Here is a 17,413-nt window from a genome sequence, read left to right as displayed (position 1 = left end):
AGACTATGCAAGAGGATAATCACCGTCGTGAGATTTCTAATTATTTTGTATTATGTATGGCATAAGGGTGTTGTCATGATGATGTCTTTTTGAAGAATGAACTTTTTATATTTGAGCTTACACTTTTGAAATCATAGATCCAATGAAAATTCAGTAAAGTTATTACGATTTATATAATGCCCAAATTTATTTAACTTTGATTGATCAATGCTTTTCTGTCGGGACATTAAACATGAGGACTATAAGGCATAAGACCATACTTCGACTATGGAAATCAAGGGAGTCCGCCAGGAAGATAAATGCCAGGCATACGGTGTAAGTCCTTAGCTTAGCTATGGCGTATAAAGGGGTGCTCCCAGGGGTTACGGCTCGTAGTTTTAGCCTAGCCACAATTTCTTTGAGATTTATAGTCAAAATTGTAAACGAAGTTGCTAGGCAAAAATTTTAAAAGATGTATGTGTTAATATAGATTATTGCGTACAAATAAATTGTTGGAAACGAATTTTAAATAACATTAGTCAGTTGTTCAAAATTTGTATCATCCAAGACTCGGACTCGAAGAGTGGGTCAGGTATTGGGTGTTACATTGTTAATGGTCATATGATGACTTGACTTTAGGGAAGCAATTTGAAGGTCTTGTTCCTCGACATCCTTCCTTAAAGACTTCACATCAAGCTCAACTTGCATATGTTGTGCCATTGATTAGTCTTGCAACTACTTGAAATCACCCGTCAAATATTCTACCTCACCCTTTCATATCATCTCTCGCTATATGATGCATATGCCTAAATATAGAATTCGATGAAGCTTGACCTCGCAACCTTGCTTGAGGCTTAGTCTTAACCTTGACAAATGCCATATCACACAAGGCAAGCCTGTGCAATCCCCAAAAATGTATATAAGAAAAAGCTCTTGTCAGCACCTGTGAATCCATCACCTCTTCAGGCTCGACAGTACTCCACCTAATCACCTCACATTGATTCCAATAGTGCTCCTTGTTGACAATCACTCTACCTTTTGCACTTGAAGAATACAATCTTACTAGTTGGGACCCATGCCTAGCCTCCCTTTATAAATACCCCCTCTTAACGCCAAAACAAGGACACAAGATAGAAATCAACTACTTGCAGTACAAACACCCTCACAACTACAATTTCACAATCACTTGTATACTTAAACCTTGTCTTTTGTTGCTCTGTGCACCACACTTGGTGGGAACCACTATCATGGCCCATTCCAACATTTTGTATAAGTTAATTGTTAGAATAATTATACAATATGATGTGAATGAAAATGATATATGCTGGTGTAGAATAATTGTTTTATGCAATTCTTTTTCGTGATTCTTCTAAGCATTCAACAAATAAAATGAAACTTTCTAACCAAAGAGTATTCAGTGAACCTACAAAGCACCTGCCCTAGATTCAAGCTGGTGAACCACTCAAAACCTGAAATAATAATATTAATAAAAAGTTAGCAGCTGATCCAAGAACACAGCAGAATCAACGTCACAAAGGGTAACAAATATCTTGTGAGGACCATATATGGCTGTAGCAGCCATTGGTCAAGTCCTCCAAGGTTAACTTTCACAGAACTCTTGCCCTATATTTATTAGTCATACCTGTAGACTTCCTTTAACATTCTATTACTCTGTTAAAACGTATAACTTGTAATTAGCATAAAATCTACACTATTTATGCTTTCTTTGAGAGTTCAAGCCATTGAAGTCCCATTGATTACTATCAGGGTTCTGGTTAGCATATACTCGTTTCCTTTTTTTATAGTGCTGGGAAGTAGCAGTAAGCTTACAAAATTTCATTAGAAATTTGAGTGAAAATGTTGATCAGCAGTGTTTCTTGATTGGTTGGCTGTTTTGTTTTAGTCACTGGTTTACATCCTAAAACATCATACTATCTCCATAAATGAGTAAAATGTAAATTTAGAAACTTGAAATAAAATATTAGAGTTGGGGAATTGTTTATGCATACATAGTATGAAAGTAATAAATAATTGCAGGTGGCCGGGTAGCTTATCATTTGAGACTGACCCCTGAAAGCATCGTTTTCAAATACCAATCACATGCTAAACTCATCATCATGGCCAACTCCCTCTCTATTTAAACCCCCTCCGTCCCTCTTTCCCTCTCCACTCACATCATTTCAAACGAAATCCATTCATTCTCTTCTCCATCTTACAACATACATATTCGAACCAGCTTCTTCCCTTCCCTACAAACTTCCTCAATTCTTCTTTATATACATGTCTAGCTGCTGCCTTAACATGCCGAATATGTTTCCAACTTTAGCTTCAGAGGCTTTTTTGAGTAGCCGGTGCATATGGGTGAATGGACCAGTGATAGTTGGGGCAGGTCCCTCGGGTCTTGCCGTTGGAGCGGGGCTTAAAAACCAAGGTGTGCCATTCATAATCCTTGAACGAGCAAACTGCATTGCCTCCCTTTGGCAGAACAGAACTTATGACCGTCTTAAGCTTCACCTTCCTAAACAATTTTGCCAGCTACCCAACTTTCCATTTCCTGAGGACTTCCCTGAATACCCCACCAAGTATCAGTTCATAAGCTACCTTGAGTCCTACACAAAACACTTTGATATAAACCCACATTTCAATGAGACAGTGCAGTCAGCCAACTACAATGCAACTTTTGGTTTGTGGCGAGTCAAAACCATCGCAACCGGTGGTCCAAACCCTATCGGAGTCGAATACATTTGTCGATGGCTTGTAGTAGCCACAGGAGAAAATGCAGAGAAAGTTGTTCCAGAATTTGAAGGCTTGCAAGATTTTGGCGGCCATGTTACACATGCTTGTGACTATAAATCAGGTCAAAGTTACACTGGAGAACGTGTTCTAGTTGTCGGATGTGGCAATTCGGGCATGGAGGTCTCTCTTGACCTCTGTAACCATAATGCAAATCCATCAATGGTTGTTCGAAGCTCAGTAAGTGAATATAAATTTCAACAAATCATGTTATTCCAAGGATAAAGGCATTTAAATTAACCAATTTTTTTTTCATCTGATCAACAGGTTCATGTCTTACCAAGGGAAGTTTTAGGCAAATCAACTTTTGAATTGGCAGTGTCGATGATGAAGTGGCTACCCCTTTGGCTTGTTGATAAGATACTGCTCATTCTTGCGCATTTAATACTTGGAAATACTGAAAAATATGGTCTGAAAAGGCCTCGTGTAGGACCTTTAGAGCTAAAAAACACTGCAGGGAAAACTCCCGTATTGGACATTGGTGCATTCCAGAAGATTAGATCGGGTGAAATCAAGATTGTCCCTGGGATCAAAAAGTTCTCCAGGGGCAGAGTTGAGCTTGTCAATGGTGAAACTCTTGAGATTGAGTCTGTTATTCTTGCAACTGGGTATCGTAGCAACGTTCCTTCATGGCTAAAGGTGAGTCAGATTCTCTCTAATTATTTCACCATTGATTTGTTTTTATTCTATTTATCTCTTGTGGGATATACATGTGACGGTTATGGAAGTCGCTGACTATATTTTTTAGATTCTCCTTCCCTTTTATTTCTTCTGTTTATTGTCTTTTTAACTGATTAAGACATTCACATGTTCTTGCAAAAATCAAAAAAAGAAACCGCTGTCAGCATCGTTAGTTTTGTCTGACGGTTTGCTTTTGTCTTATTCATACATCAAAATTTCTGATTAGATTTATAATATTTTGAGAAGCTTTCTTCTTCTTCTTTTGTTTATCAATTTGTATTTTTATTTAGATTAGGATTGTCATAGTAATAATAAAAACAATGAATTAGCTTAATTCAAAATAGAGATATTTGTATTAGAAGTTGATTATATTTTATTATTTTATTAAGAAATGGATAAATTAATTTATATACATTAAATCAAAGAGTAAATTAGTGTTTCATTAAAATTTTTATCTATTTCTATTAAATTTGGTCTGTATACATCAGCATGAGGTACACATGTCACGTCAAACATAACTGTTTGGTTATTGTATCAACAGTGTTAATTTTTAACAATACAAATAGATAAAATTTTTAACAAAAAAAAAATAAGATCAATTGAATTTTTATGTAACATATAAGGATTTATTTACACATTTTTTAATACTAAAATAAAATACAATCCTATTTGTAAAAAACAAAAAGTCAATGTTGTTCTCTCTTTTAAATTTCCCTCTCTGACTGTCATTTCCTTATCATCAATGATTATTTTGAGCAACTGACAAACAATCAAACCCTGGCAGATTTCATTTTCCTTTGATTGGTTTTTGTTAATTTGATTATATATCTAAAACTTTGAATGTGTTGATGGAAACAGGAAAATGAGCTTTTTTCATCAGAAGGAGTTCCAAAGAACCCTTTCCCTAACGGGTGGAAAGGGAAAGGAGGACTCTATGCAGTAGGGTTCACAAGGAGAGGTCTTTCTGGTGCATCATTGGATGCCATCAGTGTAGCACATGATATTGCCAAAAGCTGGAAAGAAGAAACAAAGCAGAAGAAAAAATCCATGGCTGCAAGGCATAGGCGATGCATTTCACATTTCTGAAATACAACAATTCAACCACTTTCAAGTATAAATGTTAATCCAACGGGATTTTGTCTTTAAATCTGTTTTAGTTTTTTTTTTTCTTTTTATATGCATACAAAATAATGTAGAGCTTTAGTTTAACACAGGAAGTAGCCCTCTCCTGAAAAAAATGCCAATAACTTGTCTTTTATATTTTTTTTATTGTACAAAGGAAGATGAGGCTATTTTTTAATTACTATTTTTCATTTTTGTATTTGTTTACTTTGTATCACAACATTAATAAATTGACAATTCAAATGGATCTCTTGTGGTCAACTAGACATTAATAATTACTAACTAATGGGCTCTCTCTAAAATTAGAATTTTTTTAACCTTGGGTCCATTAAATATGGACCCATCTCCATTATACCTAGCATCACAAGCAAATCTTTTCATGCCATCATTCTCATTGATTTTATTCTAAAATTTTGTAAGAAAAAAGAAAAAAGGTTTCTTGTTGTTTGTTTCATGTGTTCTTTTTTCACATGGCTAGAGCCCACAATAAGGAGAAGAAAGGATAACTAAATCTTATCTTTGAAAATTGTAAAGCGTAAATGCATAGAGGGAAACCTAGTGCAGACCACAGTTTTGGAACTTCTTTATTTACTTTGAAGAATGCAGTTGATAAAAATGAGAGAAAAAAAAGAAAACCTTGCTCTTCTCATCAAATTAGTCCACCAAACATGGAAATTATCCATTACAATAATAGCATTCCAAAAATACATGGATATAGCAAAAATTTAAGAGTTTTGTTTTTCATATTTCTTGTCTATGTTTTTACTTTCAATTTCAATAATGTTATTTTCAATATTTAAACATGTATTCTCTTTTTCAAAATATAATGTGTTTTACCACTGCATCCAACACTTATTAGTTCTAATATCTAGCTTCAACTAGAATTTATCAAGTTCATCCTTCGACTTCTATACAGGATAAATTCTCAGATTCATGAAAATTTAAATACATAACATTCTCCTTAAAATGGCTTGTTTACGGTATAGGTTCTTGGAGATTATAAGTTCTTGAAGACTTCAGCATGTAATATCTTGCTAGATGAGCTCGATAGATAGGAATTGGGGATTAATGATAGATTAGGGATCTAGAAAAATTATTGATAAAAACCTAAAAGTTTTCTATTTTAAGCAATCAAGTTTAACAAATCTTCTAATTAATTTTGGATATGAAGTTTGTCACGAGATGGATCTGGAAGAAGGAAATAACAGAGAAAGGAGAAGAGAAGAGATAGAACTCGAGAGAGAAAATGAAGAAGAAGATATTGAGAATTTGGTTTTCAAATTTCATAATTGTTTTTCCTTTGCCTATTGGTACTTAAGGAAACCAAATAACGGACTTGGACAACTGGCACTAACACATGCTCAAATCACACCGTTTCATTAAACAGTGTTCCGATCAAAACAAATCATTTAAGCGGGTTTTAATTCCCTTGGCCAAAACACACCGTACAACTAAAACGAAAACAGGAAATAAAACGTAACGTTTACAGAAAAAAAAAAGAAATAACAACAACAGTAACAGAATCATGAATGACTGTTGGACTTGTGTTCCATAACAAATACCCATTCCCACAAAGAGGATCATTGTCCTCAAGGATCAAAAGCAAGAAACCTGAGTTGGATGTCTTTCAGATTCTCCCAAGTTGAGTCTTCAGAAAATTTGTTAGCCCAATTGACCAAAATCTCTGTGGTAGCTTGATTTCCTTTCTTGACCATTTGTATGTCCAACACTTGAATCGGCTCTTTAAGAAGGGCACCATCAAACCCCACTGGTGGCAAGATTGATGCACTTACTACAAAACCAATATGTTTCTCTAGTTAAGAAACATGGAAAGTAGAATGGATGCAAGCAATAGGTGGCAAAATTAACTTGTTAGCAACCTATCCCACTCGAGCCTCCACTAGAAGAGGACCAAAATACCTAGGTGACAACTTCTGATGCTTAAATTTTCTCAGAGCGTGTTGCCTGAATGGCGTAACTTTAAGTACACCAGGTCACCCACCTTAAATTCCCTCTCAGATCTCCTTTTGTCAGCCAGTTGTTTTATCCTATCTTGAGCTCGTGTAAAGTGGAACTTTAGAAGTTTCTTCATAGCTTCCCTATGCTACAAAGTTCTATCCACTACAACTACTTGAGAAGCACTAGCCAAATAGGGTAGATGAATGAGAGGGTTTTGACCATAAAGGGCTTTATAAGGAGTGGTTTTAATGGTTGAATGGCAGGTGGTATTGTATCACCATTCTGCCAAAAGAAGCTAGGTCACCCAGTCAAAAGGCTTTTCACTAGTCATACACCTTAAGTAACCCTCTAAAAATTTGTTTAGAATCTCTATCTAGCCATCAATTTAGGGATGGTAGGCAATAGACAACTGAAGTTTGCTGCCTAAGTGCCTAAAGAGCTCTTGCCGAGAGTTGCTTAAGAAGATCCTATCTCTTTCAAAAATAATAGACTCGGGAATACCATAAACTTTGTAAATCTGGCTTAAATACTCATTTGCTATTGTCAACGCGGTGAAAGGATGGGCCAGGGCAATAAAGTGGCCATACTTAGTTAACCTATCTACCTACCTCTACTAGTATAGTAGATTTACCCTTGGAAGTAGGTTCGCCCTCAACAAAATCCATTCTAATGGTTGTCTAAGCTCGTTCTGGTATAGGAAGAGGTTACAACAGGCCTAGATAAGTAGAGTGATCAACTTTGCATCTCTGGCAGGCGATGCACTCACGAACCTATACCTATCTTTTTACATCTTTAGAGAGCCCCTTCAAATAAAGTAGGTCAGATATTCTATGCGTAGTGGCATGTACGCCCGAATGGCCTCCCAATGAACTGTTATGAAAAAAATCAAAAATATTTTTTCTAAGCTCAACATTGTCTCCCACCATAATTTTACCCAGCCTTCTAAGTAACTTGCTATCCCAATAATACTTAGGGTGAAGATGAGGCTGCACTTGAATATCCTGGCACAGTTGCTTCAGCTTCCTGTTTGTCTCATAAGAAGTTACAACTTGATCCCGTAACTCAGACCAAGAAGAATTGATACTCTCTTCACATTAGAAAAATTAGTGACTGTGTTCATGTGGTTTTATTGACTAGGCATCTCTCACCATGTTTTGAACCCCCTTTCTGTAGGTAATAGAATAATCATAGCCCAACATCTTTGCAACCCACTGTTGTTGGTAGGGAGTAATTGCTTGCTGCTTAGATAAAAATCTCAAGCTTTGGTGATCTGTTTTAATCTGAAAATATCTTCCAATCAGATAATGATGTTATTTCTTCATTGCTAGAAGCACTGCTAACATTTTTTTGTAATATATTGACAAAGCTTGATGTTTGACTCCCAATGCCTTGCTAAAAAAAGCCACTAGTCTACCTTTTTACTGCAATATTAAACCAGCCCCTTTCCAACTTGCATCTGTGTCCACATAAAAGGTCTCTTGAAAATTTGGCAAAACCAAGGTTGGTGCTTGACAGATAGCTTCTTTAAGCTAGTCAAAAAGTAGTCTGTTCTAAATCAATCTATTGCCATACAACATCCTTCTTTAGTAGAGTAGTGAAGGGCTTGGCGAATAGTCCATACCCCTTGATAAACCTCCTGTAATTCTCTGATAACCCAAAGAAGCCTCTCAATTCTTTTACAAATTTTTGGGGAGACTAATTAAGAACACCCTCCACTTTTGTTTAGTACATGCTAACAACCCCTTTAGAAATAACATGTCCGAGATACTCAACCTGAGTTGTTCCAAAAGTACACTTAGATCTTTTAGCATAAAGCTGGTTAAACCTCAGTAATTGTAGCACCTCTTGCAAATGAACCAAGCGATCTTCCAGGTTCTTAAAGTATACGAGTATATCATAAAAAAATGAGAACTGACCTCCTCAAAAGTTGTCTAAAGATGAGTTTATCATTTATTGGAAACTGGAATGAGCATTGGTCAAGCCAAAGGGCATGACCAAAAACTCATAATGACCAACATAAGTTTTAAAGGTTGTTTTGTGCACATCCTTATCTGATGATAACTTGAACACAAGTCCAGCTTAGAGAAGAAATTTACTTGCCCCAATTCATCAAGAATTTCTTCAATGACAGATATAGGGAAACTATCTTTGATGGTCAGTTGGTTAAGTTTCTGTAGTTAATGCATTGCCTACAACTACCTTTTTTCTTCACCACCACCATAAGAGAAGCAAAAGGATTGTTACTATCCCGAATTATGTCAGCTTGTAACATTTCTTGTATAAGTTTCTCAATTTTTATTTTCTGTACTCCAGGATATTTGTATGGCCTCATTTTGACTACCTTTGATTCATATATTAATGGAATTCTATGGTTTTATAACCAAGGAGGAGGTAGTCTTGTAAGGGTCTAAAATACATCTTCAAACCCATTGAAAAGAGCTTGCAAGTCTTCGGGCAACTAGACTGCGGCCATAGTGAATGTAGTTTGATCACAAGAAGTCAGCAACATGGGACATGGACCATTTCCCACCATGCTCAAGCATTTAGATAGTTGGCTGCTAAAAACAATTTGCAATGATCATGGTACTATGCCTTGGAGAATACAAGATTGTTCCATGTAATCAAATTCCATAGTCAAGCTTGAAAAGTTCCAAATAATGGGACCAATAGACAAAAGCCATTGAATCCCCAACACCAGATCACACCTTTTCACTTGCAGAATATAAAAAATTAGTAATAAAATTATAACAATGTGCTTTCCACTGAACAGACCTGCACAATCTTTGAGTTGACAATCTACCCCATTAATTATCACCACTCTCAATGTACTACCTTTTTCCACGGCCAAACTCAACCTTTTAGCTACCTTAAAATATATAAAATTGTGTGTACTTCCTGAGTCAACCAAAACAATCACCTTGGTTTGACCAATAGAAGTTGAGAATCTTATGGTATTATGTCACTGTGATTCTTGAAGAGCATGTAAAGATAGCATTGGTGAAGGGATTTCAATTACTTAGTTTATTGTTTCCAATTGTTCGGGACAATCTTGGAAATCTTCAGAGGTAGGACTATTAACATCAATGTCCTGATCGATTTATGGTTCAATGATGAGCTGATACAATTGAGATTTGGAACACTTGTGTAGTAGTGAAAATTTTGAACCACGCCAAAAACAAAGGCCTTTCTTCCTTTTATCCTCTAACTCTACTCGAAACAAGGATTTAGAGGGAGTTCATTATCCTGAATTAGTTCCCATAGCCCCCTACTATTGAAGAACCACCAGGTCCCTGATACACCTTAGAAGTATAAAATAAGGGTTTGGGAGAACTTACCCCACCACCTACAAGTAACCCTTTCCTCGAAGGTCCCAATACAATATTCTAAACCTGCCTAGCCAAATTATAACCCTCAATCAGAGTTTTGGTCTTAAATAATCGAAGATACTACCCAACCTCAGGTTTTAAATTGCTGGTGAAAATACTTAGTGCATATGTCTCAGGTAAGCTTAGTTGATTCAACAAACAAACGAATCCATCATAGAACTGATCGACCGACCCGTGTTGCTTAAGAGTTACCAACTCAGCCATAGGATCAATGAAAGAATCAGATCAAAAGCGTTCCCTTAGACCCTTAGCATACATTTCCCAAGTTAACTGGCATAGGCCCATTGTCTCTGTACAAAGAAATGATGCCAGTCTAATGTCTTTCCTTCTAGATACAGCATAACAACTCGAACCTAAGCATGACCTCCTACCCCCTCAGCCTCAAAGTATTGTTCTAACTTAGACCACCACCCTCTAAAATTACCACCATCAAAATGAGGACAATCCACTCGATAAGAAGTACTCAAAGTATCCAAAGTTCCCTCTTGAGAAGTTACACCAGTATGTCCTATCACAGACTTAGAAATTTTTCCACGCGATCCATGCGGCCTTAGGCAGTTTCTTTGCTTAAAAACGCCTAAGTCATCCTAACTCGCAATGATAACAGATTCAAAAGTAAAAACACCTAAGTCAGCTTAATCTCGTAATGACAAAGGATTCAACAGAATTCTCTAAAGGCACCCACGAAGAATAGCAGAAGAACGAAGTAAGAACGAACTTTGAAAGATGAACAAAAGCAAGAACGTTTAGGAAAAAAGTTTGAGTGAACACTCTCAAAATTCTTATTAACAACTGAATGAATTACAATGAGCAAAGAGGTCTCTATTTATAGTTGAGCCTCAACGTAAATCAAGGGCTACAATTAAAAGTTGTATACAATTAGAAATCTAAGACACAATTAGAAGCTGTATACAATTAGAACTCTAAGATTACATAATCATATCTTCTTGGATCACTTTTCATATTTACCAGGCTCTTGAGATGGGTTTTTAATCTCTCCAGGCAACGGACCAGTTTGGTTGGGCCAAATGACCTCCCTCAAATATGATAGATCGCACAAGTTTGTCATGGTTGCGTGCTTCCATGCACAACCCATAACATTATCCCCTACTTGTTCTAGCGACGCCCTCGTCGCATCTTTCTTATGGAATTAGTCAATCTTCCATTGGAACTGCCACAATGCCTCGGCAGGTTCCCAACTTGCTTCGCTATCAGGAAGTCCCTTCTATCAAACTAAGTACTCATGCCGTGGTCGGTGGTACTTTTGTCTAATTACCCGATCTGCCTCAATGTTTTCGACTTCACGATCGTACGACACCTTTACCCCCATCGGTGCTCGTTCGAACTTGCCTCGATTCAGATCTTCTTAATCCCCATGAAATGGCTTAAGCATGCTTACATGGAAGACCGAGTGGACTTTAAGTTTTGCTGGCAGCTCAAGCTTGTAGGCCACATTCCCTACTCTCTTCACAACTTTGAACGGCCCCTCATACCTTTGCACAAGACCCTTGTGCAAGCCAGTATATCGCAAAATCAAGTGTAGTTTAGCAAGGACTGAGACACCCACTTGAAATTGCACATCCCTTCGTTTTTGATCAACCCACTTTTTGCTACGCTTGCTTGCCTTGTGTAAACAAGCTCTAGCCAAGTCATTCTTCTCTTGCCAATCTTTTGCGAATCGATAGGCTACCGGATTAGGTCCTGTATAATGGGTCATAACAGTGTTGGGTGTGAGTGGCTGTTGACCCGTCACTATTTCAAATAGACTTTGATTCGTGGCCCCACTTCGCTGCAAGTTGTATAAAAATTGGGACACATCCAACAACTTTGGCCAATCCCTTTGTGTGGCACTTACGTAGTGTCGAAGATATGTCTCCAACAATGCATTTACTCGTTCAGTTTGCCCATCAGTTTGTGGATGCATGCTCGGGGAGAATTTCAAATCTGAGCCCATTGACTTGAACAACTCCATCCAAAACTGGCCCGTAAATCGCCCATCTCGATCACTGATGATAGACAGTGGCACTCCCCAATATTTCACCACGTGTCTAAGAAACAACCGAGTTGCTTCCTCAGCAGGGCACTCCTTGGTCGCTGAAATAAATGTCGCATACTTTGAAAACCTGCCCACCACAACAAGAATACTCCCAAACCCGTCAGACTTAGGCAAACAAGAATACTCTCCCATGGCCTTTCCGGAACTGGAAAGGGTTGAATCAAACCGGCTAGAGTCTTTAACTCAACCTTGCCTTGTTGGCAAACTAGACAGGTTTTCACATAGGTTTCCACATCAGCACCTATGTGAGGCCAGTAATAATGTTCCTCCAAAAGGGCCAAAGTGCGATGCATCCCTGGATGGCCTACCCATATTGAGACATGACACTCCTTCATGACTTCCTTACGGAGTTTCCCATAATGGGGTACATAGAGGCGGTGTCCATGAGTGTATAACAGCTCCCCATCAAGCCAAAATCTTCTTGTTTTTCCCTCATTGGCAAGCTCAATCAAATTTTTGGCTGTGGGATCATGGGACAATCCTTCTCGAATGCGTTCCAACAAAAAACCATCAGGTTGACTAATTGCTGCGAGTTCCATCTTTCGACTGAGCCCATCAACCACAATGTTGGCACTTCCTGGTTTATATTTCATTGTAAAATCAAACTCCGCTAGTAAAACCTGCCAACAAGCCTGCTTGGGAGACAACCTTTTCTGGGTTAGAAAGTAACTATTGGCAACATTATCGGTAATAACCACTAACCTGGAACCCAATAGATAATGTCTCCATATGCGCAAACAGTGTACTACTGCAGTCATCTCTTTCTCTTGGACCGCATATCTACGCTCCGTCTCATTAAGCTTTCGACTCTCGAAAGCAATTGGGTGCCCATCTTGCATCAGTACTCCCCCTATAGCATAATCTGATGCATCCGTGCGTACCTCATAAGGCTTCACAAAATTCGGCAATGCAAGTACGGGTTCTCTCGTCATTTCTTGCTTCAATTGATTAAAGGCCTTCTCACATTCCGGTTTCCAATCCCATACCTTACCCTTTTTCAACATGTCCGTTAAGGGAGTGGTAATTCTAGAGTAGCCTTTAACAAAACATCATTAGCAATTGCCAACCCAAGAAAGGATCTCAATTCTGTTACCTTGGTTGGAGGCTCCCACTCTGAAATGGCTCGTACCTTGCTCTTATCCATTCAGATCTTACCACCTCCCACAATGTGGCCTAGGAATGACACCTTTTGTTGGGCAAATGAACATTTCTCCTCCTTGATGAACAACTCATTTTCCCTCAAAGTTTGGAGCACCTCCCTCAAGTGTCCCATGTGCTCTTCAAGAGACTTGCTATACACCACGATATCATCAAGGTAAACAACCACAAAATGATCAAGAAATGGTTGAAGTACCTTATTCATTAGGGTGCAAAACGTAGCTGGGGCATTCGTGAGTCTGAAAGGCATCACAAGGAACTCATACGAACCGTATCGCGTCACACAAGCTGTCTTTGGTTCATCTCCCTTGGCTATCCAAACTTGATGATACCCTGATCTCAGATCTAACTTGGTAAACCATCTTGCACTACCAAGCTGATCAAACAAATCTGCAATAAGAGGAATAGGGTACCTATTCTTCATAGTGATCTTGTTTAGAGCTCGATAATCGATGCACATTCTCAAGGACCCATCATGTTTCTTTTGGAACAACACTGGGGCACCGTATGGGGATTTAGATGGTCTAATGAATCCCGCATCTAAAAGTTCCTTCAATTGTTTTCGCAACTCTTCTAATTCTGACGCAGACATACGATAGGGAGCCCTTGCTGGCGGCACCACATTGGACACTAACTCGATTTTGTGGTCCACCTCCCTCTTGGGTGGCAAACTTTTGGGCAACTGAGCAGGCATTACATCTTGAAATGATTGCAACAATTGACCCACTTCTTTCGGGGTCTCACTAACAGTCTCAGCGGTCTCTTCGATCTTCAAGGTTGCTAAATATGATACTTCATTTCTACATACACCTTTAGCAAACTGAATTACCGACAGTGTTTTTCCCTCAAAGCTTCTCTTCCTTGTTACTTTCACCATACATTGATGTTTGCGTCTGAAATCACCATGTAATTATTCGAAGGGGCAATAAGAGCATTAACCTGATCTAAGAAGCTTAGTCCAACCACAAAATTATAATCATCAAGCGGTATTACCTTAATGGATACCTTTCTGGACCATTTATCGAGCTGAAGATCCACTCCCTTTGTAACCCCCTTAATTGGAACACTTTCTGAGTTCACTGTTTTGATCCGACTCACTTTCTTATCTACCTTGAGGCCCAGTTTACAAGCAGCCTCTTCAGACATGAACAAATCAGAAGCGTCTGTGTCAACGAGCGAATTTCAATTTCCTACCAGCCACAATGATGTCTACAAACATCAAACCATGGCTCATTCTATCTTCGACACCCCCTAGTATCGAACCAAGATTGTTATCCTCCGCATCGGACTCCCTCTTTGCTTCCATACCCGTGAGAGTGGCCTTCTTTGGGCAGTCCTTGATCATATGTGGACCATCACAGTGAAAGCAACTTATAGGCCCACTCTTTTTCTTGTCCCAAGGTTTCTTACTGTTGCCGTTCCTAGTGTGCCTTTCTTTATCTCCCCCAGTATTACCTTTTTGATTAAGTTTGGGCTTAGAAAAATTGGCATTATCTTTCTTCCCACCAAATTCAGCAAGCGATTCTGCTACGGACATAGCCTTGGTGAGTTCTTGAACTCCTCGACGTTGCAACTCCTGCTTCACCCACGGTTTTAATCCGTCCATGAAGGAAATGAATGCCTCTTTCTCCTCCATATCTGAGATTTGAAGCATAAGTTCGCTAAACTCCTACACATACTCCCTCACAGTGTCTTGTTGCGCAAGCCAATGCAAATTTGCCCGAGCATCATCCCCGGCATACTCTAGGTAAAACTGTGCTTTGAACTCACATCGAAACTCTTCCCAAGTTCTGATTTTGGTCCCACCACGTCTCACATCAGTGGAACTACGATGCCACCATAACAAAGCAACGTCAGATAAATACATCGCAGCAGTAGTTACCTTAGTGACATCCTTTGTGATGCTCGATTCCCCACAGAAAGTTGTCCACATCTCTTGCGGACCTTGTTCCCTTGAACTCATTGGGCTTGGGAACATCAATATTGGGCTTGGGTGCGACAGCAACTAACCCACCATTGCTCAAAGCAGCCTTATAGATTGTGAGTTCACCTTTGAACTCCGCAATCTCCCATTTCAAGGCCGCCACCATAGTCTCAATGGCATCATCTCTACCCGTCAACTGTTCCACATTGTCCAACACATACACTTTGAGCTGCTCCTGCATGGACTGCAATCCATCATGGAGCCTATCATCGACATCATCAATCCTCTCCTTGATATCCCCCACGAAATTCTTGAGAGTGACGACACGATCCTCTAAAGCTGACAATATGTTCCTCGAGCGACTAGCTTTCCTAGCCCTTCCACGGGTCTCCATTCCCTCAACATTCCCAGCAACTTCTTTCGACATCTTTCAACGGTCGCTTCGAACCTTAGCTCGGATGCCAACTGTCACGGACTTAGAATTTTTCCACGTGATCCGTGCGGCCTTAGGCAGTTTCTTTGCTTAAAAACACCTAAGTCAGCCTAACTCGCAATGATAACGGATTCAACAGTAAAAACACCTAAGTTAGCTTAATCTCGCAATGACAAAGGATTCAACAGAATTCCCTCAAGGCACCCACGAAAAACAGCAGAAGAACGAAGTAAGAACGAACTTTGAAAGATGAACAAAAGCAAGAACGCTTGGGAGAAAAGTTTGAGTGAACACTCTCAAAATTCTTATTAACAACTGAATGAATTACAATGAGCAAAGAGGTCTCTATTTATAGTTGAGCCTCAAAGTAAATCAAGGGCTACAATTAAAAGTTGTATACAATTAGAACTCTAAGACACAATTAGAAGCTGTATACAATTAGAACTCTAAGATTACATAATCATATCTTCTTGTATCATTTTTCATATTTACCAGGCTCTTGAGATGGGCTTTTAATCTCTCCAGGCAACGGGCTAGTTTGGTTGGGCCAAATGACCTCCTTTAAATATGATGGATCGCACAAGTTTGTCACGGTTGCGTGCTCCCATGCGCAACCCATGACAATAGATCTGACATAGGAGACACTACTAAATACTCTTTTACTGGAAAACCAAGAGGAGATCCTCCTAAGATCCCTTTTCCTTTGTTAGATACCAATCCAGTAATAGTAGCAAGAGGGGTTTGCCCAAAATATTGTTCAAACAAAGAATGAACCTCAGATCGTACCTGAAAACGAACCTTAGTCTTGATTCCTTCCTGGAAGTCCTTTAAGCACGCATCAATACTCGCATCCAATTGTGTGAACTCAGCTTGCAACTGAGTAAGCTCACTTTGCATCATTCCTATTTCTTTTTGCAATCTAATGGTAACACCCTCGGTTGCCATAAGAATCGATAAGGCTCTAATACCTTTGTCACGAGATGGATCTGGAAGAAGGAATTAACAGAGAAAGGAGAAGAGAAGAGAGAATTTGAGAGAGAAAATGAAGAAGACTAATAATTTGGTTTTCAAATTTCATGACTACTTTTTCCTCTATCTATTGGTACTTAAGGAAACCAAAGAATGGACTTGGGCAACTTGCACTAACACACGCTCAAACCGCACTGTTTCATTATACGGTGTTCCCATCAAAACGAATCATTTCAGTGAGAGTTAATTCCCTTATCCAAAATGCACCGTGCAACTAAAACAAAAACAAGAAATAAAACTCAGTGTTTACAAACAAGAGAAATAACAACAACAATAACAGAATTATGAAATGACCGTTGGAACTGTGTTCCATAACAAAGTTTAACTCAGCTGGCTAAACATGAGAATTGCTTAGGATTAGGGATGAAAACAATAGTGATCTTGGCGCACAGATTTACTATTTAATCTCTTAAATTTTTATAAATTACATGATAAAATTACACTTTAACTTCAATAATTTATTATTTATCCCTAGTCTACCTTTAAAGTAATTTTCAGGATTCATCCATGAACTTTTTGAGTTGCAACTTCCAGGAAGCGCAAGTTAAGGAAGAAAATGATTATCCAGCTAAGAATAATAAACAATCAGAAATGTAGGAGTTGCTGTGCATGTCAATTCAGAAGTATAATCCAGCCAGATGCAGCCAAAGTTTTGCTTCTTTTTCCCATGATTTACCTTTTTCTCCCTTCTGCTTTAACTTGAGCAGGTTTCCCGTTTGGCATGGAAAGTAACCATTTCCTAATAATAATAATAATAATAATAATAATAAGTAAAATAAATGTGAAGCCTAGACACACCATATGGCTACCCATGTTGTTGATTCAAACTTGTAGAAAGGCCTTTAACTCAATGGCCCCTATAGAATTTCATCAACACCACACAATCAAATCTT

General features: G+C 38.5%; 1 protein-coding gene across 1 annotated transcript; it reads left to right on the top strand.

The window, feature by feature from the left end:
• The first annotated feature begins 2,259 nt into the window (after positions 1–2,259).
• LOC105777203 (probable indole-3-pyruvate monooxygenase YUCCA3) lies at positions 2,260–4,776 on the top strand. Its single transcript, XM_012600322.2, has 3 exons — positions 2,260–2,952; positions 3,040–3,411; positions 4,312–4,776. Exons 1-3 carry the CDS (start codon positions 2,260–2,262, stop codon positions 4,537–4,539), a joined length of 1,293 nt encoding a protein of 430 aa, XP_012455776.2. The 3' UTR covers positions 4,540–4,776.
• Positions 4,777–17,413: the final 12,637 nt, after the last annotated feature.

Source organism: Gossypium raimondii, chromosome 10 (genome assembly GCF_025698545.1).
Source record: "Gossypium raimondii isolate GPD5lz chromosome 10, ASM2569854v1, whole genome shotgun sequence".
Lineage (NCBI taxonomy): Eukaryota > Viridiplantae > Streptophyta > Magnoliopsida > Malvales > Malvaceae > Gossypium > Gossypium raimondii.
Note: the sequence above shows the minus strand (reverse complement) of the source record. Positions and strands in the feature narration are given on the sequence as shown.